We start from the raw sequence: 24,790 nt of genomic DNA on the forward strand, positions 1-24,790 counted from the left end.
TTTGGCAGTACCTCCAGAACATATTAAACTGTTTATATTTGTAAGAAGACCAACATAGTATAAACAAATAATTAGCATTTCTCTTCAGATTTTAACTTAACACTCAGGGTTAAAAACAATTACAATAATTGATAATTAATATTTTTAATTAATAATTAAAATACAACATATGATATATAAGTCCACATCAACACATTAAAGCAGCATTAATAGATTAAAATGTTTTGGGCCACTTAGGGGGCAGCAGAACAAGCTGTAAACACAACATATTATCGCCTCACAAAACTGCCCATTTACACATCCAACATACACAGATACATTAGCATTTATTTAGAGTCCAGTTTCTGACCACCCAATAAATGTAAGTCTACTCTCTTTTAACTCTGTTTTGGTCTCCACCAATTCCTGAGAAAAAGATTTATCTCTTTAGCTGCTAAATGCTACGCTTTGTTCAGCAGCTAGTTGCTAACTTAGCTTGTCGGGCCCTGATGGTGGTCTTTGCAGAATTTTCAGAGTTTCACACCATTCAACTGAAACAATACTTAAAGGATGCTCAAATGCTACATGAGCTGAAGGGAACTGCAGAGTTGGGTGGTAATTCTCGGTGGGTTTGACCCTCGGGCCATAACTTTTATATAAGGCATAGTCATTTGACCTATTGGTAAAATACAAATATTCATTAGTGCAGCTTTGAGAAACTCATGATGTCAGAACTGACACAGTTTATTATGTAACATTATTGCCTTTAGACCTTATACACATTGAACAGTTGTTTGTTGTCGCTGCCAAAAGATGTCTTTGCTGTGTTGTATGCTGCACAGAAATAAACAATTTTTAACTGAGTATATATATATATATATATATATATATATTTATGTTTATATGAACAGTGGCTCCCCTGCAGTCACCTGCCGTATGTTTGTTCATCATGTGTGTGTGTGTGTGTGTGTGTGTGTGTGTGTGTGTGTGTGTGTGTGTGAGAGAGAGAGAGAGGGAGAGAGGAAGAGAGAGTAGTTTATCTCCTCACAGTTTACTCTGCCTTCTCATTAAGTCCTATGACTTTCTTGTTTTTGTTTTTAAATTTATAAATTTTAGTTTATTCAATACATTGAATGTACGTATTTTTTCACATCGTATTATTATTGAATTGTATTATCCTTGATGCTTTGACAATATTCTTTTTCTGACATTTATGCCAATAAAGCAATTTGAATTTGAATTTGAATTGAATTTGAGAGAGAGAGAGAGAGAGAGAGAGAGAGAGAGAGAGAGAGAGAGATAGAGATTGCAGTGAAGCTGTATAGGTATAGTATAAAACCTAGAGGAATAAATAGAAACAAAACTTCCTATTTGCAGATGGAACCTTCAAAATAAAATCGTAATCATTGCAAGAGTGAGAGCCCCACCATTGTGACAAAAAGAGAGCTGAGCCGGAAACGCTGCTGCTAACTAATTTCCCAACAGGGACATAAACATAATACTGCTACTACTACAACAACATCATAAAATATCGACATACAAGTCAAGTTTTCCTGTTGCTGTCAACAAGAACACAAAGAGTGCTACACTAAACATGAATCGATGATATCCATACGTACAGTACATAAATGTATGCCTGTATATATGCAGCTGCTGTGTTCGTAGCTGCCAACACATAATCAAGTATAAGCTCAGAGTGACGCTGTAACGTGAAGCTGTAACCATGTCATTCATGATGAAAGCCTGCAGAAGTATTGGGCTTCTCTCTGTGCATCTGTGTGTCTGTGTCAAAGTGTCCAATCTGCACATCAGCTACATGACAAGTGTCGCCAGGTGAAGAGTGCGCGCAGGTAAAGGCGGGACGTCGAGGGATCCATGGCGAAGATTTCAGGGGGGTGCATGGGATATGTCCACCTCAATATTTCAAAGAGGTAGGTTTGTCCCCCCTCAAAAAATATGAAAGATAACCCACTTCCCAAAAGAGGTGAAAAATAACTCTTCAGGGGGCTCAAAATAAGACTATTTGTGCTAAATTGGGGCTGAAGAACACAACAGGAGCGTGAACACTAAAGATGTTATTTCTTGTGATTTCATGTATTTTATGTAGAATTAAACTTTGGAGCTTCTGGATTTAGGTCTCATTCTCTTAAGGCTCTGACACACCAACCCAATTATCGGTCGTCGGACAGTCTGGCGAGGTCGGTGACCCAAGTCTGTTCAGTGTGTTCCGTGCCGGAGAAGCCGTCGGCGTTCATTTGGGCCAATTTGACTTGTTGAATCAGCCAGTGGGCAGTCTGACTCAATGACCAATTACAGGAAATGACGAGCGGGATGAGCGTGACGAACGCCTCTCAAAATCTGACGAAAATCTTTTAAATTGACCTTTGTCGATCTGAAATGAAGACAGATTCAGCAACTGCATGGCCTATTTCTCACTTAAAAATTTTCAGAAACAAGTTTCGGTGAACTATTTTCATAAAATGTGAGATCATATACCGAACGAGCCCATATTGTCAAATGTATGTTGAATGTAAACTCCTCTTAGGAATTTTACCATTCAATGTGAATTTATCTGAGAATATTCTTAAATAAAAAAAAAATAAAATCCTGTTTGTCATCAAATCATCTCTATGACTGACGCTTAAGATATACTCCTACACTTCACTTAAATTACAACTGAGATGCCTGACAAATTACCTTTAAGCCCAGCTTTGAGCCAGGTTTTTTTTTACTCTAAAGTCAATTCTTAGCAGTGTTCTTGTGAGTAATTCTCAGAGGCTTGATACATACTATTCCAGAGCTGTGAAGAAAAGGTGCAGACAAAGTCAGAAGTTTATGACTCCATCTTGTGGCCATTCTGCATCTTCACAGACATTATATACTGTTTACTGTACATACTATTTGATCTCCTATGTTGAGAAGCTGTGAAGTTGTTACCCTCCATTGGCTGAATTGTGTTGCACGTTTTGACTGTTGAAAATTGCTGGAAAAGTTAAAATTGCTTAAAGATCTTTCAAAGTAAACCTTGACAGACCTCAGAGGTTTAAAGATTGTTATTCTTCAACAGAGGTGTCTGCCTCCCGGACTGTAACACCGGCGCTCTGATCCAACTGAACACTTTCTGTCAGATGTTATTACCCTGTCCAATTCCATTCCATTGCCAAGCCCATGCTTCCTCAGACGGGAGGCTGAGGAACCCATTCAGGAGACCAAGGAAACACAGTAAGGCCCTAGATCCTGACTGCATGCCCACCTATTCTACTGAACTTTTATTGAATATTTTTAGTAACACCTGCGCTTTTCCCCTTATTGTAACACTGAGTTATTATTGACTTGCCAACACAGCCTCCTATTTAGTAGTCTTGCTTTGCCAGACCTTCCTCCACAGCTGCGAAGGAAGGTCTGGCTAGACCACGCAGCATTCTGGGATGGGAGAAAAAACGTGCTCTGGTACATTGGCATTTCTTTAAACCAATCACAATCGTCTTGGGTGGTGCTAAACGCCGGTGCCTCTGCAAAATAGCCTCGGGAAGGAACTTGTTTTGGTGGAACATGTGTACGTTTAAAAGTAGTTTTAGTCATGCGAGAGAAAACTCTAGAAAAAGATAGGCTAACTGTCTGGATTTACCCTGCAGAGATCTGAGGAGCAGTTAACCATAGTCCTCAGAAATCCACAAGAGTTTAGAACGTCAACACAAAGAAAGCCCAAGGCTTGGATATCCGGCCTAAATTAGTGAAATCCGGCAGAATTTCCGTCGGCAACGGAGCAATCCCGGAAGTGGAACGTCGATGATATAGACTAACTATTCATTTATACTATTTAACTATGCAAATGCATTGAAACAGCACTGTAACAAATCATGTAGGATAGTCTATGAAAAACAACAATATAAGGTTTACAGCAGGAATATAGAACCCCAAACATACAGAAACCAAAAAATGTAAACGCAATATGTTGTTGCTAGTCAGGGTCGTAGCAAGGATTTAGAGATGCTGAGGTCATAAATCCAACAAAGATTATTTTTTTGTCATTTAAAATCAGTTCTATGTTTCCAATAGTGTTCTCTTCTCTGCCAGGGACACATTCTGATGGGGAAATATGTTTGAAATTGTTGAATTTATTCATTTAGCATAGGTACTGTTAGGCCTTTATCTTATCTTTAATTTTAAATTTCAAATTTAAAGACACTAAGTCTAAATGACATTGGTATCCAGCTTTTAAAACACATTATCTATAACGTTAAATTATACACTGTAGTTTAGCTATCCTAATTATCGGACAAAAGAGGCAGAGGACATTAAAACCGTTACAGTACTGCAATCTGAACAGTATGAGCTTTTATTTTGAAAGACCGATGGCAGCGTTATCTTGTTTGTCACTACCTCCGCTGAGCAGTGAGCACGGGACGTGGTCGGATTGGAGGTGAAAGAAGATTGCAACATAGCAGTTAATAAGGGGAGGATCTGTGCACCGAGCGGCACAGTGAAAGCGCAACAACATTAGCAGTGGAAAGTTCACTGGGACTCAGTTCAGCGGAAGTGGAGCTCGAGCAAAGTCAGTTTGCACAACAGGTGTCAGTAGTTGTGTTGGCTCCCTGTTTCCACCCTCTGAAGTGGTTCAGAAAAGTGAGTAGAAAAGTTTTCGTCGGTTAGAAGGGTAACAACATGTCAAACCTCCGACCCAGACTGTGTGTGCTGGAGAAAGGATCCAGCGGCTACGGGTTCCACCTGCACGGGGAGAAGGGCAAGACCGGGCAGTTTATCAGGCTCGTGGAGCCCGACACTCCTGCCTCCGCGGCCGGGCTTCTGGCTGGCGACCGCCTGGTGTTCGTGAATGGAGAGAGCGTGGAGGGCGAGAGCCATCAGCAAGTGGTCGCCAGGATACGGTCCACAACGGGGGCTCTGGAGATTATCGTGGTGGACGACGAGACGGCTGAGCTGCTGAAGAAACACAACCTGCAGTGCCGGAAAGACTTCGTCACGGAGGGGATTCCCCTGCCCGGGGGGGACAGCGACTCTGACCGCGGGGACTCACAGAGCAACGGTACCCCGAGGGAGTCCAGCCCTGCCCCGCCTGAGAACGGGGATGCTTCCTCGGAGAGCTCGGACAGGTCGGGGAGGCTGAGTGTCAGCTCCAGCACCAAGGTACAGCAAAACACAGCTACTTACTACACACTTAACATAGTGAATCATGGACATATCATTCAATTCAATTACATTCTATTCTATTATTACATTGCTGACCAAACATACAAAGCACCAGACATTATGAGGCAAACGCCCATGCTGACAAAATGGGTGTCATCCTGAATTAGTTTCTGCTTTTAGACTTTGATGAATCGTTTCTAAGACCTTGAGAACAGTCAGTTGAAAGGTTGTCTGTTAACCAGCTGCTAACCCCTTGACCTGTGAATAGGAGTGGGCCTCATGGATAAAATCTTCTATCATGTAATCTTGTATCAGCACATCACTATGCAGTAGCCACGCAGTATCATAATGTTGTAACATTTCTGAAAATCAGACATTTTTGGCCTTTGGATTAGTGTGTGTTAGAGTACAAAACACCCTCGGCCTCAACTCAAGGTCCACTTACTTTTGTGTTGCATCACTTTCAAAATTAATCCACAATCAGTTTCTTAATTGTGGAACAGTTTGTTGAAAAACTATCCAGACAGAAATGTCCATTTTTGGCTAATAAAATAATTTCTCACATTCATGCAAAAATCCTAAAAAAAGAAAAAGAAATTGCCAAATCATCAGCCAAACTGCAAGTGCCCCTGATTTATATCTTCTTATCTGATCTGAGGCCAGCCCTGCCTCTGAGCTGCAAAGGTTATGTGAAATAGATTCCCTATCAAGTAGAGTTTTTCCGATTCCGATACAGCCTAAAACTCTGGATCAGGGATCGCAGAGTACGCGAGTCTATGCACCAATTCGATATTGCTTAATTTATTAGCCCCCATTGATTTCCGGTAATTTATCATGTGATGATACACGGGCAAACAAGTGTCAGAAATCAGAAATCAGAAAAGGGTTTATTGCCACAGTAAGATACACCTACGTGGAATCTGCCTGAATGGTGCATACACACACAAACAAACATTAAACATTAATATGACATAAACAATAGCTACAGAAATAGAAACAAATATATAAAATGTGTATGTGCGGTGCTAGCAGAGATCATTCCATTAGTCAGAGCTTTATTTCTAGATTTATTTCTTTTACATCATTACATTACATGTCATTTAGCTGACTCTTTTATCCAAAGCGACTTACAATTGCTATATATCAGAGGTCGCACGCCTCTGGAGCAACTATGGGTTAAGTGTCTTGCTCAGGGACACATTGGTTGATGTATCACAGTGGGAATCGAACCTGGATCTCCCACACCAAAGGTTATGTGTCACATCCACTGCGCCATCACCACCATTTCTTATTTTTTTTTTTGTTATTTTTTATATTTGTTTTTCTGTATGTATTTGTTCATGTTTTACAAAGGGTTTAACCTGAGCCAGGCCATACAACAATGATAGCAATCATGTCACATCCATACAGCGTTAGTCATATACAGCTGTATATCTTTTAACACGCTGGTATCAGATCAGTACTCGCTATCGGCCGATTCGCAAATTCAGGGATAGGAATCTGTATCAGAAAAGGAAAAAATGGAACATCTCTACTATTAAGTATTCACTCACTGTGCCAGTGAGGCTATAAGCTAAGACGGAGAGGTGACGCTGCACGGTGAAATGTGCCAGGCCTGTACTCATTCCTGTTGAACAGAGTCTTTGTCATATTAATGCCTGTCAGTCTCTCCGCTTCAGGTTTGGCTTGTCAGACCAGAGGCTTAGTCACATTGATGCCTGTCAGCCAGACGGGGCATACTTTTTTTACGCTCCTATTATTATTGGACAGGCTGTTGGGAGATAAGAATTGACATAATAGGATAAAAATAGTGCAGGTCTAGGTGCACCACAATTTCAGATTTTCTGAATGAGCTTTGTTGATGGTACTCACACAAAGAGCTCAATTAGCAACAATACTAGTCATCTGACGCCCTGACTGGGACTGAGACCTTCCACTACATCACCACTTGAATTACTTTGACATGTGTTTCTTTCCTTGGATTACCATAATCCCAACCCTTTGAAAGAACAGGCTCTTGTTGTCTGTTATAAAAAAATACTTTTGTAAGGGTTTTCATGGCAAAAAGCATGGCAAGATGTTGTAGGCTATGTAACTGTTTTAGCCAGTGCAAAGTCTGTGCCCTGATTTTAAAAATCGCCTAATTGTGGAGGTGTTTATGTGTGTGGAGCTCTGAGAATAGGAAGTGGTTTTTATTCGGGGCTTATAAAAATAATAGGATACTTGGTTATTTTTAGACTTGGCCCCCACAGTAAGTAAGAAACAAGGGTCAGCAACAAAACAACATGACTGGTAGTGATTTGGTGTTTTTCATGGATAAGCCTACATTGTAAAGTCATACTTAAATATATATATATGTAAATTGATACATCACTATAGGTTTAAAAGGGACATGGACAGTTAGGCCTGTCACGATAACAACTTTTGCGATAAATTGCCCCAGAAATGATTGCGATAAACGATAATATTGTCGTTCTGAGACCATTTTCATCTAAATATAATGATAATGGCATAATAATGCAGGGACACCTTTTCAAAGATCATTACACTTTTATTTCTAAAGAATATTTAAACACTGGAACTGGAAGACATTTTAAATATATGATAACAATAAATGAACAAAACAACCTCTCAGTCCCTGGAATAAAAACCAAACACAATCAAAAACAATAAATACAATGGAAATTTTTGAATTCTTGAAATGATCAAGCTCATTTTTATTTATCATGCGATTAATTGATTTATTGCATATTGCGACAGGCCTAGGGACAGTGTGTTCTTCTGTTACTACTGTACGATGCCAAATTAGAAACAGGCAGATGTGTTCAGACTCAGTGTTTCTCCTGTAATAGTACAGGCCTACCGGGCACCCAGGCCAACAGGAACCCCCGCCAGGCCAGAAAAAAATCTTTTTTTAATGCCAAAAACAAAGCCAAATATCTATTGTGTTTCCCCTATATTCATTCTGCAGCGACGCACCGCCTCGAGTCAATGAACAACGCAACCGTCTGTGGTTAGTTTACGCCTGTAACAGCAGGACAGTCGAGTGTGTTGAACAGGTGTGAAATATAAATAATGTTGTTGGTAGCTGAGCCGGTTACAAACTGGTAGTGTTACGGTTACACGCTGACGTGCTGACGGATATTGTTTTTAGCTGACCAGATAATATTCAGTTAAAACAGATTGGATGACGCTGTTTTGCCCTCATTGTTCTACGTCAGGTTTGCTGGAAGTGATGCACTGCACCTTTTTAAATGTTACATTGCTTGTAAGGAAATAACGGGTTCAACAGGCGAACCGGCTTTAAAACAGTCAACCTAGGGCATTCCCTGAGACTTGTGTGTTTGGCTTGTACAGTCTCATGGTGATAAATGCAGAGCCTCACAAAAATGGGCAGATGGCCAAATGCACGTCACACTATGTGGAAAGATTGTGAAGCAGCTCAAGTAGTTAAAAAACAGAAATTGAATAAATAGAAATTATGTGATTTAAAAGCTGTAACACCTGAAGACTACATGTCGCAATTATGTAAGAGTGTGTGCTAGAACAAATAAATGGTAGAAATAGATAGATAAAAGGAATGACTAATGACAAAGCGGATGGTAACCACTTCCTTAAGTTAGCAGCTAACACTAGCGCTACTACTGTACTGTACTGACTAACGACTATGGCTAAGGATATATGAAGCGACGTCATGATACAGAAACCTACGTCAGGTCACGTGGGAAAAAGTTTTAAGAAGGGCTTGGGAACTTGGGATTGGGTCCCGCCGGGTCCCGCGGGACCCAACGCAAATCTCGCGGGAGCGGGCGGTTTTAACTTTGCTGCGGGCGGCTAAAAAAAACACTGCGGGATCGGGATGTAGCCTGGAACCCCCCCACGCCAGCAGAAACCATAGATATACATATATACTGACTGAGTATATACTGTATAGGCCATCTATGAGTAGACACCAGCGTGTCTGAGCCTCCCAGGACGGGGGAGCTCCGAGCCAAGGCTCCGTCCACCCTCATCCTCGGCTCCTTCCTCCCCCTCTCTCCCTCTCCTTCTGCTCCTTCCTCCCCCTCTCTCCCTCTCCTTCTGCTCCTTCCTCCCCGTCTAACAGCAGCAAGCACCTGCCTTCTTTGCCTTCATCTTCTCCCTATTAACCTATAAAATGACGTGTTTTCTCATGCGGGACGGGAGAAGACATAACATCAATGCATCTCTATTATTGTGCGGGCATAAATTCTCAGAGTTTTGCGGGTGCGGGCGGGTGCGGGCGGGAGTGGACGTACACATTGCGGGTGCGGGCGGTAATGGTCAGAAATTCGCCGGGAGCGGGATGAAGAAAACAGTCCCGCGCAGGGCTCTACTGCATTTTGACGCTAAAACATACTTTGACCAAAATGGGAATATTTAGATTTGAATACACAAGGAACACTACTGGGAAGCTACAGAATGATATAAAAACCTCATTATCAAAAAAACAAACCAAAATTAATAAGGCCAGCTCTGAGTTAACATTAGGCTGAGCTAGCTAATGCTGCCTCAAATGTCGATGAAAGTTGGCAGTATATCTTACTCTGCCTATTCTGTACCCAGTGTATTTCAAGCCTGGTGGCCCACTGGGCATAAGTTGCCCCCCCACCCAGGCCTAAATCACTGGGAATTATTTTTGAATATATTTTAAGACGTTTTTCAAACGGTTGGAAACGTAGAAGTAATCATATTCTCAAATTTCCAGTCTGCTTTTAGCACTGACTTAATGTAGGGCCCTATGGAATCTGTCTAAATTCTCAATTTCACGATTCAGTCCATGATTCTGTGATCACAGAAACTGTTGCGCTCTACATTAATGTTGCAGTCAGTCTGTGACTGGCTCCAGCCTGGCCCTCGTAAAAAAAAAAAAAACTAAACAAAATACAAAATAACAAAATAACTTTTTTTTTTCTCCTACATTATGCCCCTTTTCCAGTGTTATACATTGGGATGTCTAGATCGCTGTCTCGTTCTGTGTAGGTGGCTCATGCCCCGTCACTAATACTCTGACCTCCAGTAAGTGAAAAAGCCAGGCTGGCTGACTGGGATGCTGCAACCCTCCAGCTACATTCCTCACTGATGGGAAACTTGGCAGAGCCTGACTGATGGTCTTGTACTGGCCTCTGATAGCTGCCTCTCAGTGGGATACACTTGTGGGCTGGCCAATGATGACATGAAAGTAGCCCTGCTGAGCACAACCATGGTTACGCTTCAAACAGTTAGGACTGGGTATCGTTTTTTTTTTTTATACAATTTTTATAAGACAAAAATAAATTACAGCATTACACATTATGGCAAAAATCTTTGTATTTATGTTCCAGCTCCTACTACGTGAGCCGTGAGTTTTTCCTGTGTCTCTACGACGTGTAACGTTAGACAGCCAATCACAGACATTATTAGAGCTTGGTAGAAGGGTGCTGCATGCTGATTGGCTCTCTGACGCTGATGCGATTTGCTCCTTAGGTATTGAAATTGGGTATTAAATGACGAGGCATTTTTCGATACTCGATACTTTAGAGGCAATTCGGTCGGTGCCTAAAAAGTATTGAATTCTGTATCTAACCCTACACACAATAGCTCCTTTCAAGCGATTGTTTTTGGTTAGACTTGGTATTGCTCTCCAGGGCTCAGTCACCAAACTTTTTCACACTAAATTAAACAAATAATAATAATAATAATAATAATAATAATAGTCTTGGCAAAAACTTGGATATCTAATACTTTAGAGATCGCTTTTTCCTGGAAGACGAAAGCATGAACTGAATGAGCATGTCATCATATTATGGTAACATCCTGGCCTCCGGCGACTCAGCGCTCCACCACACCGAGGGCCTTCTTTTGGTCACCATAGAGATCCCCAGCAGCAGAAAGAGGCTTTGTCCACAGTGTTTGCATGAGGAGAAAGGCTTGTGGGCCAGGGAGGAAAGGAGAGAGGACTCTCACGCCTCAACAAGGAGGCCATGCTGACCCTGAAATACCTACACCCTCACTTAACACACTGTCAGTAGGGCTGGGGGGGAGAGAGTGTGGGGGTGGGCCAGAGTGGGCTGGCCACAGGATGAAAAAGCAATTTGTTCTGTACAAAATGTCAAACACATGATGAAATAATAGGAGCCTAAATGAATGTGTGTTAAATAGCGCTGGGTACCGAATTCGATACTTTTTAGGCACCGACAGAATTGCCTCTGAAGTATCGAGTATCCAAAAATGCCTCGTCATTCAATACCCAATTTCAATCTCTCACGTAGTAGGAGCTGGAACATATAGAAAAAGATTTGTGCAGTAACGTGAAATGTTGTGTAAAATTAGTATCGTAAAAAGTTTAATTCAGGGACCGGTATCGAAGTCACGGTATTGGTATCGGTACCGGTACCGGTATCGGAAGTTTTTGAGCGATGCCCAGCCCTAGCGTTAAAAGTGGTGACGCAAGGTTTTAAGGAGGTTCTTGACCAAAATAAAAAAGGTTGATGCTAGGGCTGCACGATATTTTGTTTCGTCTACATCGCGATGTGCGCATGAGCGATAGTCACATCGACATCGCAGGACGTGCGATGTTAACGCTACAACTTTTTTGCTGCTTGATAGAAAAGTATACTGTCACCGTTCTCCTTTTACATGATTGTTACCGGCCGAGCCTTCCCCTTTAAGACCGGTGGCTATGTGGGCAACGTGTGGATGTGACGTAACGTTAGTCCGATGGCGTTTGTTATGGGAAGTAAGTGAGGCCCTCCCGTGTGTAGAAAAGTACCGTAAGCAGCAGCTGCCACGGACACAGTGACTTCTCCCGGCCATTTTTCCCCGCAGAGTTGCCAGAAAGCTGCTTCCAGCCAGGCTAAAGCTAATATAGTTAGCCTTCAGAATCAAGGCGTCTGTCCCAACCAAGGGACCTCCAGCATCCGGAAAGCGTACCTCCTATGGGGAGATTCTGAGGCTAACAAGCCTCAGAATCTCCCCACTGACTCCCATTCATTTTGGCGGCATTTTGACAGCGAATAACTTTACATCTGAAGCGTTTAAAGACTATTTGTCCACTGTTTATTTCTAAAGAAACACGACAATGTATAAAAGTCTCCATTACCTTGTATCTCACGTTATGGCCCCGTAGCAGATGTTTTTGTAAAAATAGGCTAACGATTGTGTCATAACCACGCGACGTTCTGTCGCACAGTAGAGGAATTACCGTATAGTACAGGAGAAGCTTGCAGGCAATCGGGGGGACGTGGAGGCATACAGTCAAGGGAGAAGCAGAGAGTCTGTGCTTATGTTATCTCCTTGCATATACCTATTGGGTATGAATTCATATCACAAGTTCTTGAATATTATTTTACATAACTTCTTAATATTATGCATTAACTTAATATGGCGTACTGGCGTTATATTTTTAAATAAATAAATATTATGCAAAATGACAAAATAATAAATTAGAATACTTGCTCCTACGCTCATGGACAGCTCCTACTCACGCTCTCCGTCTCTGCTAGATTGGGAATGATTGAGATTTCTCTTGGCACAGCTACCAGAAGACTTCCAACTTTCAGACAGGTTGCTGACATCACATCTACGTCGCTCAGCCGTCACCGGAAAAGTGCTTCTAATAGACTTCACTGGTCTCCGTCGAAGCCTATGGCGTCGCTGTGTCCACTTTTACTGTCTATGGTCCAAACTAACGTTACGGTTCGGAGCCGTGAAGCTGGAAACGTAACCCTAATCTACAACAGATGTCTGTGTCTGATATAACGTCATTTACACTGATTTAAGTCTTCTTGGATACACAGAGTTTGTTGCTAGTGCGTGACATGCAGACTCTGCATGCACAGCCAACCACCAATCACAATCTATGATGATGATCAATTTATCAAACAAACAAAGCTAGGCCCCCGCTAGTCGACCACAACCTTTAATTTAGCGGAAGCAACGTGCATACATTATTAATATCATTGACTTTATCCTGGATTGATAGTATTATATGAACACAATGGTGTCATGTCAGTCAACCAGTGTAATTAAATACCTCATTTCCCTCTCTAAAATCACTTCAGAAGAGTAGTCACTCTCACAGGCTTACTTGCGTTGGTGTTTGTTAAGCATTAAAGTTTTTTCTATGTAGATGCACTCCCCTACAAAATCACCGCAGTAGTCAAGAATGATTTATTATTTCCAAATAGAGCTATTTATGTCATCTTGTAAAAATGTCTTTTTTTTTATGTTGCAATAATATATCATGGTGGGAAAAAATGATCGCAATGTCAGCTTTTTCCAATGTCGTGCAGCCCTAGTTGATGCCATTTAAACTCCATTGGTTTCTCATTTGGCGAGGATACAGACTCTTTATGTTTGCCTTTTTCCACCCTGAATGCTTCGTGCTTCCACTCCCTGTTTGCAGGTACAGAACATCCCAAGACTTTGAACCTCCGACTCAAAATTACTTCTTCAGTGTTTTACAGCATCTCTTATCGCTCAGTTATAAGCCTGGGAAAGAACAATTATTCTGGCACTTTATTGATTTTAGAGAAGTGAACGCTATAAATCAAGATTACAGTCATGTTACCCAATATACCCGCAGTTACTAACATTTATTCCATTGGCAGAATGTCTGTAGGTTTAATATGACCGCAATAGATTCGAGACAGGTTTGGTTCTGCACCTGCATGACTTGTTTAGTTCAGTACAGAAGTTGCAACCAATCGGTATAATATTTTGTCTCAGTGTAATATTGAAGCATTTTGCAGTTTTTATAGTGCTGAAACGGCGTATGTGCACATAATACCCGATACAGATTGATGTGCAATAGCTAATATCAGCCTATATCAGCCCAGTCCACAGTTAATTGCCTGTTTTGATAATTGATTAACCGTTTAAGTGACGTTTCAAGCCAAAATGCCAAACATATGCTGGTTCCAGCCTTTATTATTATGGTGAATTGAAGATCTTGTTTTGGACTGTAAGTTGGACAACTCAAGACCATGCTTTTTTTAGGGTTAATGAAACCTTTATTACGGAATTATTAAGAGGGGCAGACATGCAGTAAATCGCCCGACTCCTATGGTGCGCACGCTCTAAAGGGTGAGCTAAGGTGAGCAGGTGGAATGAGGACTGCATGTGGTCAATGTTGATAAAATGGAGATGAAAAATGACGGATAAATACAGTATTTTAGCGGTGACGCACGCAACACGTTTAAGACCACTCTTCTTTTTTATTTTTAACTTCATCACTTGCACATCAATGCCGGTAAACACCGTGTAACGCTAAACGGCCAATCACAAACATTATTAGATCTTGGTAGAAGCATGCTGCATGCTGATTGGCTCACTGACGCTGATGAGATTTGCTCCTTTGGTATTGAAATTGGGCATTGAGTGACGAGGCATTTTTCAATACTCGATACAATGCGGTCGGTGCCTAAAAAGTATTAAATAGGGTACCCAGCCCTAAGGTGGACTATTGCAGTGTTTCTGTAAGTTATTGATAACTTGTGGGTTGAATTGTACATCACTACTGTGTAGCCCACCCCCCACCCCACCCCTGCCACTGATTCGCTTCTTCTACCCGTAAAAAAGTCTTTGTTAGTCCATAACTGACTGACAGCTATGTACTTATTATCCACTTGTATTTATTCATTTCTGTATTTAAGCAACCTTTGGGTGTCGTGCCTCTGGTGTTTCCTCACTTATGATGGCTGCTCAGTTCCTGTTTTTAACAAATACATTTTTGTCGATTTAGGGGTGGTGTGTGTGTGTGTGTGTGTGTGTGTGTGTGTGTGTGTGTACATTTAACTTACAGTAACTAACATTTGCAGTGTGTGTGTGTATATGTTATACGTAGTATATGTAGTAGTTTTTAACTGTGGAGTTTCTTATGAACAATAGTGAGAAAAACAATGTGTTTATTTTTCACTCAGACCAAATCTTGATGCCATTGCCTGCGGGAGCAACTTTCCATCAGATGGTTTTGTATTTGGGCTGCCATCCAAACCACACTGAAATCCTCACTGCTCCACTGTTTTCTTAGTGACATAGTCTAAATAAACACACACACACACACACACACACAGCTACAAAATAGCCTGTTGATTGCATAAGCTTCCCTTACAGTCCTTTTATGCTGAGTAATAGAGAACATGTATTAATTCATTCAGCTTTCAGCATTTTCCACTTAAAGTTAACCAAGGACAGGCTTGTGACACTGAGATGACAGGAGACTTTGACATCACTGCTGTGATCATGTTGACCGTGAAGTTAAGCTGTCCAATGACAGCCTGCAGATCCGTCAAGATTAAACGGGGATTATAATTACATTTGGTGCAGGCAAAGTCTCTCCTCCTCTCAAACTCCGAATGCATTTATGCTAAAGTTCCATATACGTCAAGCTTTGGGCTCAGCTTGCTTTCAGTCAGCAGTTGCTAAATTAAGAATGCAGCACAACCAAACAGATTGAGATGATTATGTGCATAGAGACGAGGGGGAGGTGCGTGGGGAAATAATAATAATACAGATAATCTTTGTCAAACATCTTGTCAAATTTCGTTAGTTTGGTGTCTGATTAAACCTTGTGAAGCTAAATAAATAAACATACTGTAAGTTAAAAGCAGATAAGTAAGACCCCTCTGAGGTCATCCTAGTCTGACTAAAGACGCACTGGATGTCGGGCAATCTCCTCCTGGTTGGGAGCCTTAGATATGTGAAAACTCTACCTATCCTAACCTTAACCATTCGAGGTCAATGCCTAACCTCAACCATCTCGCGAGACTTCCGCAAACCTTGGGTTCCCATCTACCCACAACACCCTTCCGCTGTCTCCGCTATCTATTTGGCAAGGGCACCGTCGCTGTGTCCGGAGCTCGGCGCCGCCCAAGACGACTGTGATTGGTTTCAAGAAATCCAAAACAGCCCTGAGTGTATTTCCTCTCCTATCCCAGAATGTTAACTTGTGCAGCCAGACCACTGAAATAGCGAGACTGAAGCCGCCTACACATCATAAGCGATTTACTTTCTCTGTAGGCGGCTTAAGGGCATCCTAATTCTTCCAAAACATTCCGGGTCTGCCCCCGGGGGTCTAACCCAGAAGAATGGGTCTGGAAAACTTGCAGAAAAACTGCTAGAGGTGTAAGAAAAAATCAATACACTTGAGTATTGCAATATTTTATTTAGCAATACTATATCTATTTTCAAAAACACTATCGGTTTTTTTTTATTTATTTTTTTTTAGTTTAGTTTACTAGATGGCTACGCTGAGACGCACCACTAGTGTCCCTGCCTAACAGTGCCTAGCAGTGCCTGACTTAAACTAACAATGTAGCTATGGCTGAACTTTGGCCTACTTTAGCATATAAACATTAGCTCACTAAAAACCTGTGAACCACAATCCCAAACTGGCAGTTTTCTGTGTACTGAATTGTTTACCTAAAGTAAACTCCTTAGACTTTTATGCACATCATGTCTTTTTTAATATATTAGTTTTTCTAAAATTACACTTTCAAAGATCCCAATATATCGCCTTATGCATGGTATCGAAATATATTGCAATATATTGAATGGTGACCCATGTATCGTGATACGTATCGTATCGCCAGATTCTTGCCAATACACAGCCCTAAATACTGCAGTATATTTCATAAAAGCGTTAAATGTGAACAATTCTTCACTATCTTTTATGAAGCTGGGTGCCTTTTTACCTCCGGCACTCCACTGAGCTTGATTTGACATCAATACATTCTGCTTTGTTTCTCTGTGGACAAGATCATTTCTGTGGTTTAGTGCTAACTCACATCTCTGTTGCACTCATTATAAATACATCCATGATCCGAGGCCTGAGTGGTAGATGGAACTCATTTCACAGATTGTGTTGGTAGAGGCCACTTCTACGCACACGCACACGCACACGCACACGCACACAGACACGCTGCAGCAGCAGCAGGTTCCTTTGTCAGCAGACGAGTTGTTAGCTGTTGGGGCGGAACCAATGAGAAAACCACTTCCTGTCCTTGTGGGAGTTGCTATAGTGCTGAAGCGACATTGTTTGTTTTTCTCTCAGCCAGTTAATGATAAGCATAATGCTACATGTTCTGTGTAGTTTGTGTTGATTATGTAAGCTAATAACTTCCTCCAGCAATAAATACAAAGATAAATGTTACCATGTTTACGAGGCGAGCACACAGTCAGTGTATGGTTCAACAGTATGAGCGTCACACATCAAAACACAACTGACTGCTTTACTCAGCATGATTTATTTACTACAGCAACTTCTAGCTGCAACACACAGGTAAAGACTATATATAAAATACTGTCATACAGTGTACTATACACAGGTTTTCCCCCAGTGTATTGTAAGCCTGGTGGCCCACCGGGCCTATCCACTGGGAATTAGTATTAAATGTATGTTTAAGACGTTTTTTTTAAACTACAGTTACAGTGGGACGGCTAGATTGGAAAGTTAGACGTAGTCATATTTTCAAATCTTTGGTTAGCTTTTCCCCCAGCACTGACTTAATGTGTAGGGCCCTGTGGAATCTGTCTTATAGCTTTTTTTTTTTTTTATTCTCAATTTCGCGATTCTGCCATCAGTCTGGGACTGGCCCCAGCCGGGCCCTCGTCGAAAATAAAGACACTTGCCACCGGGCTAAACTATTTTTCTGAGGGGAAACACTGATACATAATAAAAAGTTTATGAAGTAATCAATGATTTGGCTGCTCCTCCATAAAATGAGTTCATATCACTGCAGTACAGCACAGATCTGCTGATTTTGGCAGATCAGTCTTCTCCGTTAGAGCCACAAAGTATTGGAACTCCGTACCAAGCGAGATCAGAGAATGGAACAGCTTTGCTGTTTTTTTTTTACAGTATATTCAAGATGAAACATAATTAATGTGACTTGAAGTGTTGGTGTTTATTTGTTTTAGAAGACCATAATTCTTTGTAAAATCATACAAAAAAACGTATTAAAAAATATTAAATGATACAAATACTATTTCAGTTTAAATCCTATAATAGCATACAACTGTAGAGTGAAGAAAGCCCAAGAACCAGTTATTTTGCACAAACATCTGCAGTCAAGTGTGTTCTCTTGAGTGTGCGTACACTCTGTTCTTACCAAAGAACAAATCCTAAATAAAAAAACTGAGGAATGTGAAAACTGCACCAGTGGCCAATTTAGATGATAAATGTAGTACAAGGTCTTTGTCTTCACAAAATAAAGTGACAAATTGAAATCCCAAACCTAGTGATCAGAGAAAATGTAATGCCAACTTTCAGCACCTGGCAGCACTCAGCGCTACGAGCACACATCGCTCAGTACCCAGAAAACTAACTATGCTTCAATAACCAGCTCCAACTCTGTGATGTTAAAGTCAGCGACGAACCGTTCATCTCATGCAAGTTCATTGCACAACTTCTTGCCATTGAGGTGGACTGTAGCAACCCCCCGGACTCTTTTCGACTTGATGGTTTCAGGAGGCTGATGTGAGAGGTGCTGCAAGGTTCAAGAGTGTCACAGCACATGGCTCAATTTCATCCTCCCACACTATAAATGTACAACGTGTTTTGAGATATAGCTGTTTCTCTCTGTGGAATTATGCTCAGCGATGGCCATAAAGGTTTCACATCACACACTGTTTGGTGTTTCACCCTCGGTCCAAGGTCCCCCAGGTTAGAGCACAGGATCTGATGTTTAACTACAGCATGCTGTAAAGCCATTAACCTCTGATATTCAACAGGCTTAGGGAATGTTTACAATGGCTGCCTGCTGCCTCTTGTACCATCCCTCTTAAACTGGGCTAATCCTGCATTCACACCGTGGCACATCGTAAACAGATGTTATTTCTATGCTGGCCCAAAGCGCGGTCCACTGTGCCTGCAGCCAAAATGGCACTTTCTGGTTCGGTTGTGCTGAATCCCCACCAGGCTGCAGGTGCTACACTGTGGTTGACCTTTAACCTCTCTGCAGAGCAAGTCTTGAAAATTGCACATTATAAGGGAAAATGGCTCGATTTGTGTGGCACAAGGATGTTAATAACTAACCGTTAACCGACAATATGGAATTCTAAACGATTAATGCTATACGTTAAATAGTTAAAAAATATATTATTATAACAAAAATAAAAAGGTAATTAAAAGAGTTTTGCATCGTAAAACAAAAAGACTATACAATATCTATTTCTTAACTGCTAGATAAGTTAAGTTCGCACCAGCAAGTGTGTTTTAAGCTCTTTTTCCTGCTAAGTTCATGGCTCTCTGTTGCACCGTGTTCACAGCCAAGAGATACGTGACACATGCCACTAAATGGATGAGGACTGGAGGGTTAAATCGTTCGTCCTACACAACAGAGTGTGCCAAGCAGACACACAGCTGACAGCCTTGCAGGTGGATGCGCTGGAGACTGGCTCGGACAGCTGTGGACTGGCTCGGACAGCTGTGGACTGGCTCGGACAGCTGTGGACTTATGTCAGTCGCAAGGACACGTCAGAACAGTGGCTGCATGTGTGCACCACAATGCACGAAACTGATCTTTGTGGTAGTCAAGCTAGTTGGGCTAACTACAGTTAGGTATCAGCCCTGTACAGCTAGCGGAGTGAGCAGAGCCTGTTATTCCCGGGCAAAGGTTAAAGGAAAAGGCTGGTATTGTTCTAAAGTTTTCTTATTAACAAATGCCACAAAAGACCTAAACCAACAATGTGTTTCTCCATCTCTCAATACCTTTAGACTTCCCTGCCCTGTCTGTGGCACTCAGACCCAAGCTCATTGGTTCCTACTGAAGACTTAAATCTTGGGAAAGGATTCACAATAGTTTCTTTTTTCCAAAAAGGCTGATCCCTGTTGCTTTTAGCAACTGTTGCTCAAACAGGAAGAAATAGTGCATTTGCTGGGGAGTATTTTCAGATTAATCCCCATTTGGCGCACTTGTGTAGTGGTACCAAACTTTTTGTAGTACAGTGGCACTACGGCTGGGCAATATATCGATTTTAGATATTGTGATGACACAAGTGTTGTCTATTCCTGGTTTTGAAGGCTGCATTACAGTAAAGTGATGTCATTTTCTGAGCTTTCCAGACTGTCCTAGCTGTTCTATTATTTGCCTTTACCCACGTAGTCAATGTATCCACATTACTGATGACCATTTATCACAAATCTCATTGTGTTAATATTTTGAGAAAGCACCAATAGTCAACCCTACAATATCGCCACAATATCAACATCGAGGTATTTGGCCAAAATACTTTCTCCATATTACCCAGCTCTACACGGCACCCATTCAAAGGGATTTTATTGTCACGTTACCCCGAGGCCACCCAACCCCCAATATAACATGCATACTGTTCGTTCGCTAAAGGATGGACGGAAAGCTGGATGGATGGATAGTTAGTTTGGTATTGGTTGACACATAGATATGGTACGTTCCACTAGATAACACTTCCCAACAGTATGTGTTTGAGAAGGCACAGCATACCTCTAAGAATTGGTATGTGCGACTGCTACAACTGTCACTGCAGGGATCATTAGGGTATCATATTATTATAGTTGGCCTGCCTCCATACTGCACTGTTTTGCTGTGCGTGGCTCTGCTGACACTGTGGTTTTCCTGTTCATGCTTTGAAACGGACAGTGAAAATCAAATCAGAAAGTGATACTCAAATGTCACTTTGACTATGACAAGTGATGCTGGTGATGTGAAGAGGAGACTTATGGAGATAGTAAAAGATGTAGACGTGCCTTGTGCCTCTTTGCTACACACTCCGAGGATCTTCTTCTTAGTGCCACTGGTATTGCCAGAGATACAAAGCCAAAGTATGAGTGAAAGACCGAAAGGTGGCAGTCTATCTCTGGTCACCTCCTGTGTAGTCGATGACGTTTCATTTCCCGGATTGTTGTCGTTGATGTTCCTCATTTCGGCCAGATGTCCGTTACCTTCCTCTTTCTTTGTGTAGGTGTTCTAAACTCTGGTGGATTTCTGAGGACTATGGTTAACTGCTCCTCAGATCTCTGCAGGGTAAATCCAGACAGCTAGCTAGACTATCTGTCCAATCTGAGTTTTCTGTTGCACGACTAAAACAACCTTTGAACGTACACACGTTCCACCAAAACAAGTTCCTTCCAGAGGCTATTTTGCAGAGGCACCGTGGCTCCGTTCGGTGCTTAGACGATTGTGATTGGTTTAAAGAAATGCCATAAACCAGAGCACGTTTTTCTCCCATCCCAGAATGTTGTGTGGACTAGCCAGACTACCTCCTGTGCCACAGGCAGATTCCCGCCCCCCCTATGGTGCAGTAAATGGATTATACAAAGCTTGCTTACTTTACATGACTGGTTCACTTACCCATCAGTAGCCGAGCTTTAAACTGAACTCCTCTTTTCGATGTTGGAATTGGTGGAAGTACTGGCTTACGTGTTAAAAGAGCTTGAAATCAGGATAGATAGATAGATAGATAGATAGATAGAACAGTGGTCTAAGTGGCATTGACGACAAACACTTGTGAACCCATGCAGTGCTGCGGCAGCGAGTGTAAAGTTGTAAATAATGTTGCGTCCGTCTAATTGTCTCTTCCTGGAGATTCTTCTTTCTCTTTGCCAAGAAGACTCATTGGTGTCTTGTAATCACATTGTCAGATTTTTTGGGACACCGCAGGTAGTTGGTCAGCACACAGTTTGAGGACCTGCCCTCTGATACTGTCAGGTCCTGCTGCTTTCTTACTGTTAACATGCTTTAGGGCTTCCTGACCTCGTGCTCAGAAAGGGAGATGGGTCTGCTTGTTGGCTGCTGATGGACTCAGAGCGAGCATTAGAGCCCCAATAATAGCTCCGCTTCATATTTGAAGACCTACACTCTAGAGTCATTTAATTGACTTTTGATGTGAAAATATTGATTATTGCTGCTTCATTGGTTACATATCTGGGTGGAACCTGCCATAAAGGTCATGGAAAAACAAAAGTCTTCTGCACAGTAAATGCCACAGATTACATGAAAACATGATTGGCTGCAGCCTTGCCTTGCAAGACAATGCATACCCCTATCCCCTGGCCCAGAACTAGGTGTACGACTCTGCTTTCAGCATGAGATAATTGCGGTGTACAGCATTCCAGTATTCCAGTGTACTATGCACCTCACCTGTTCATCCATATCATCTTCATTAACAGCCGATGGTTATGTGGGCTGTGTCATAAATGTGATTACATCCAAAGGTTTGACTTGACTATCGCCTCACCTTACGTCCTTCCAACAGCACGCTGACTCACCCTGAATGTTTCAGCAATCATCAACCAGCCTGTCTTTGTACAAACCCCTTGGATCAATGCATAATCCACATCGTGAGTGGAGAAGAGGGTGCGTCTGTCTTAGGTGAATGCTGAGGTTGCAGTAATTGATTCCAAATGGTCACTTGGCAGAGAATAACTTACAGATAGCGGCTGATAGCTGATGATGTTGTAGATAGATGTGGTTTTATCAGACGATGGAAGTGCAACAGGTGGGTGGGGAACATTGAGTGTCAGATGTTCACGCCTGTTGCTGCATAATGCACATGCAAGCTGTAAAAGGGTTCGGCGGCTGTTTTTTCTTCACATGGATATGGAAGCCTATTTACACCAAGTAGAGAAGTAAAAATAAATGAAATGTTAGTGAGGACAAAAATTTAATCAAAATTGAGACTGAATCATGAGACAATTTTTACCTGGACCATATTTAAAATGTTCACAGTTAAATTAGGGACAGAATTGTGAAACTGACTAATTATCTTGATTGTGCATGTTCACAGTACAGTTGGCAGCAACAACACTAGGACAAGTCTTGATATTGACATATATATTGATATATTGGGAAATGACTATATCTTTTTATGGAGCTGACACCTTTTGTGTTCAACAATGATTTCCAGGAGTCCAGTAATAAAGACGTAGCCCATGATGACGTCCGTGCTCTAATGTTAAACGGTTAAATGAATACAGAGGTCCTTCCCCCCCGCACATGGGATTAGACACTTAACCAGGCATAGGCCACAGCAGGATTAGCCTCTGCAACAAAGCAGAGACCTGCTACTGTTTCAGTCCGTTAGGAGAGGAAGTCAGCTGTAGTATACTATATAATCTGTCTTATTAGCATCTGTCAGCATCTGTCCAAGGCAGTGATCTTCAACAAAAAAATGACAACATTATTTATAATAAGTTTATTTGATTCACAGCTGCTACATATAGTGTTCTGACCTCGACAACCCAACTGCATTTTATCGCAAACTTGCGACTAGTTAACTTTCTAAAGAAGGCGCAATCGCTTGTTTGCTAAGAGTCGGGTCGGGACTCCACCATTAACACACTGACAACATTGTGTTCAGAATATAAAATATTTTTTATTGCACTTTTTAATGTGTGATTGTGTAAAGGTGTTCACGAGATACCAACCTTTCGTGAACTTGTGAATGACTATTGTGTTGATTCTGTGGCGCACCGCCACGAATTAGTCTATTTGTGGGAAACACTGTGTTTGTAAAAAAACAGCCTCAACAACATTGATGATACGCTTACTGGCCTGTAAAGTAGCCACTACGGTGGCCATCAGATAAGCTTATTGTTATTTGCAGTCTTTTCTAAAAAGCATCATATCTTACAATTACATTCCAGGATATGTCCTTTCTCTCACAGAAAGTCTTTGGATCAGAATAAAATCAGTTTGACCACTGTGATTCTGTTCAGCTCTACATATATCATGCATACATAGATAATCAGATCACATGTGACTCACTATGACCACTACTGCTGTCATTACTAAACATTGTGCCAAAATATGAACATTATAACGTTGCCTGGAACAGGTTAACGTCAACCGCTCATTTTACACACAGCAACAAAACAAAATGCTGAGGGGACATCACTACACTTTTTCATGGTGGTTTTGAGCTCTATGCACAGGGGCGATTTGTATGTATATAGCGGAAACACGGCGCAATGTGCAACATAATCGTTTTTCTCGATTACTCTGTTTTTGTGATCGTTGGGAGCCGAAATTGCAATTAAAAATGTGATTCATTTCACAGCCCTATCCTGACGAAAGACTGTTCTGACTGCTTGTTTATGACCTCATTTAAGTGTCCTGCTGTAGGTCTGACTTAATGTTAATTTGGCCAAAGAAGCGCCATGGGTGCAGTATGTAAATAGGGAAGTTACATGACGTACATACCTTGTCATTCAGAACAAACGGGTAATGATTGTATTGATGTGGACTCTCAGATTGACGTAAGACGCATGGAAGTGGACTGCATTGGATTAATTGCACTGAAAGTGATTGTTTGCACTAGCTGAGCGCAGCCATTACGTGTCCCATCCTGACATGGTTATTGATCTCTCTCCCGGAGTATCTGAGATTTGCATATGACAGCTATCAGCTGTTATATTTATAAATGTCCAAGTCAGCGTTCATAGCATTATCAACCTTTTCTTCGTAATGTAATTTCCATATCAACTGATAAAGCCGAACTGAATGTTTATAAGATGTTAGAATGGGAAGATGTACACATGTGGCCAGCTAGAGTTTCCTGTAAGACTTAAAGGGAAATAACACCAGGAAAAGAGACAAATGGAATAAAGGTTAGGAATGATAAAAAATAAAAAAAAAAATAGTCATGGTAAATCAAAACACAATGTTATACAATTGTGAGACACTTT

At 41.5% G+C, this 24,790-nt stretch overlaps 1 protein-coding gene and 1 long non-coding RNA gene across 4 annotated transcripts in view; both read left to right on the forward strand.

Annotated features, from left to right (window-relative positions):
• The first annotated feature begins 4,302 nt into the window (after positions 1-4,302).
• LOC116067460 (Na(+)/H(+) exchange regulatory cofactor NHE-RF1-like) overlaps positions 4,303-24,790 on the forward strand; it is a 29,824-nt gene continuing 9,336 nt past the window's right edge. Inside the window, exon 1 of one of the 3 annotated variants that reach the window (XM_031323907.2) lies at positions 4,303-5,124. In XM_031323907.2, the coding sequence (XP_031179767.1) occupies positions 4,645-5,124 (480 nt within the window). In that variant the 5' untranslated portion in view covers positions 4,303-4,644. The remainder of the gene's footprint in view (positions 5,125-24,790) is intronic. The other 2 variants (XM_031323906.2, XM_031323909.2) reach the window with 2 other exon arrangements.
• LOC116067461 lies at positions 6,454-23,475 on the forward strand. Its single transcript, XR_004109214.2, has 3 exons — positions 6,454-6,555; positions 8,844-8,848; positions 23,464-23,475. It is a non-coding gene; the product is annotated as an uncharacterized LOC116067461 (long non-coding RNA).

This window comes from Sander lucioperca, chromosome 5 (assembly GCF_008315115.2).
Source record: "Sander lucioperca isolate FBNREF2018 chromosome 5, SLUC_FBN_1.2, whole genome shotgun sequence".
NCBI classification, from domain to species: domain Eukaryota; kingdom Metazoa; phylum Chordata; class Actinopteri; order Perciformes; family Percidae; genus Sander; species Sander lucioperca.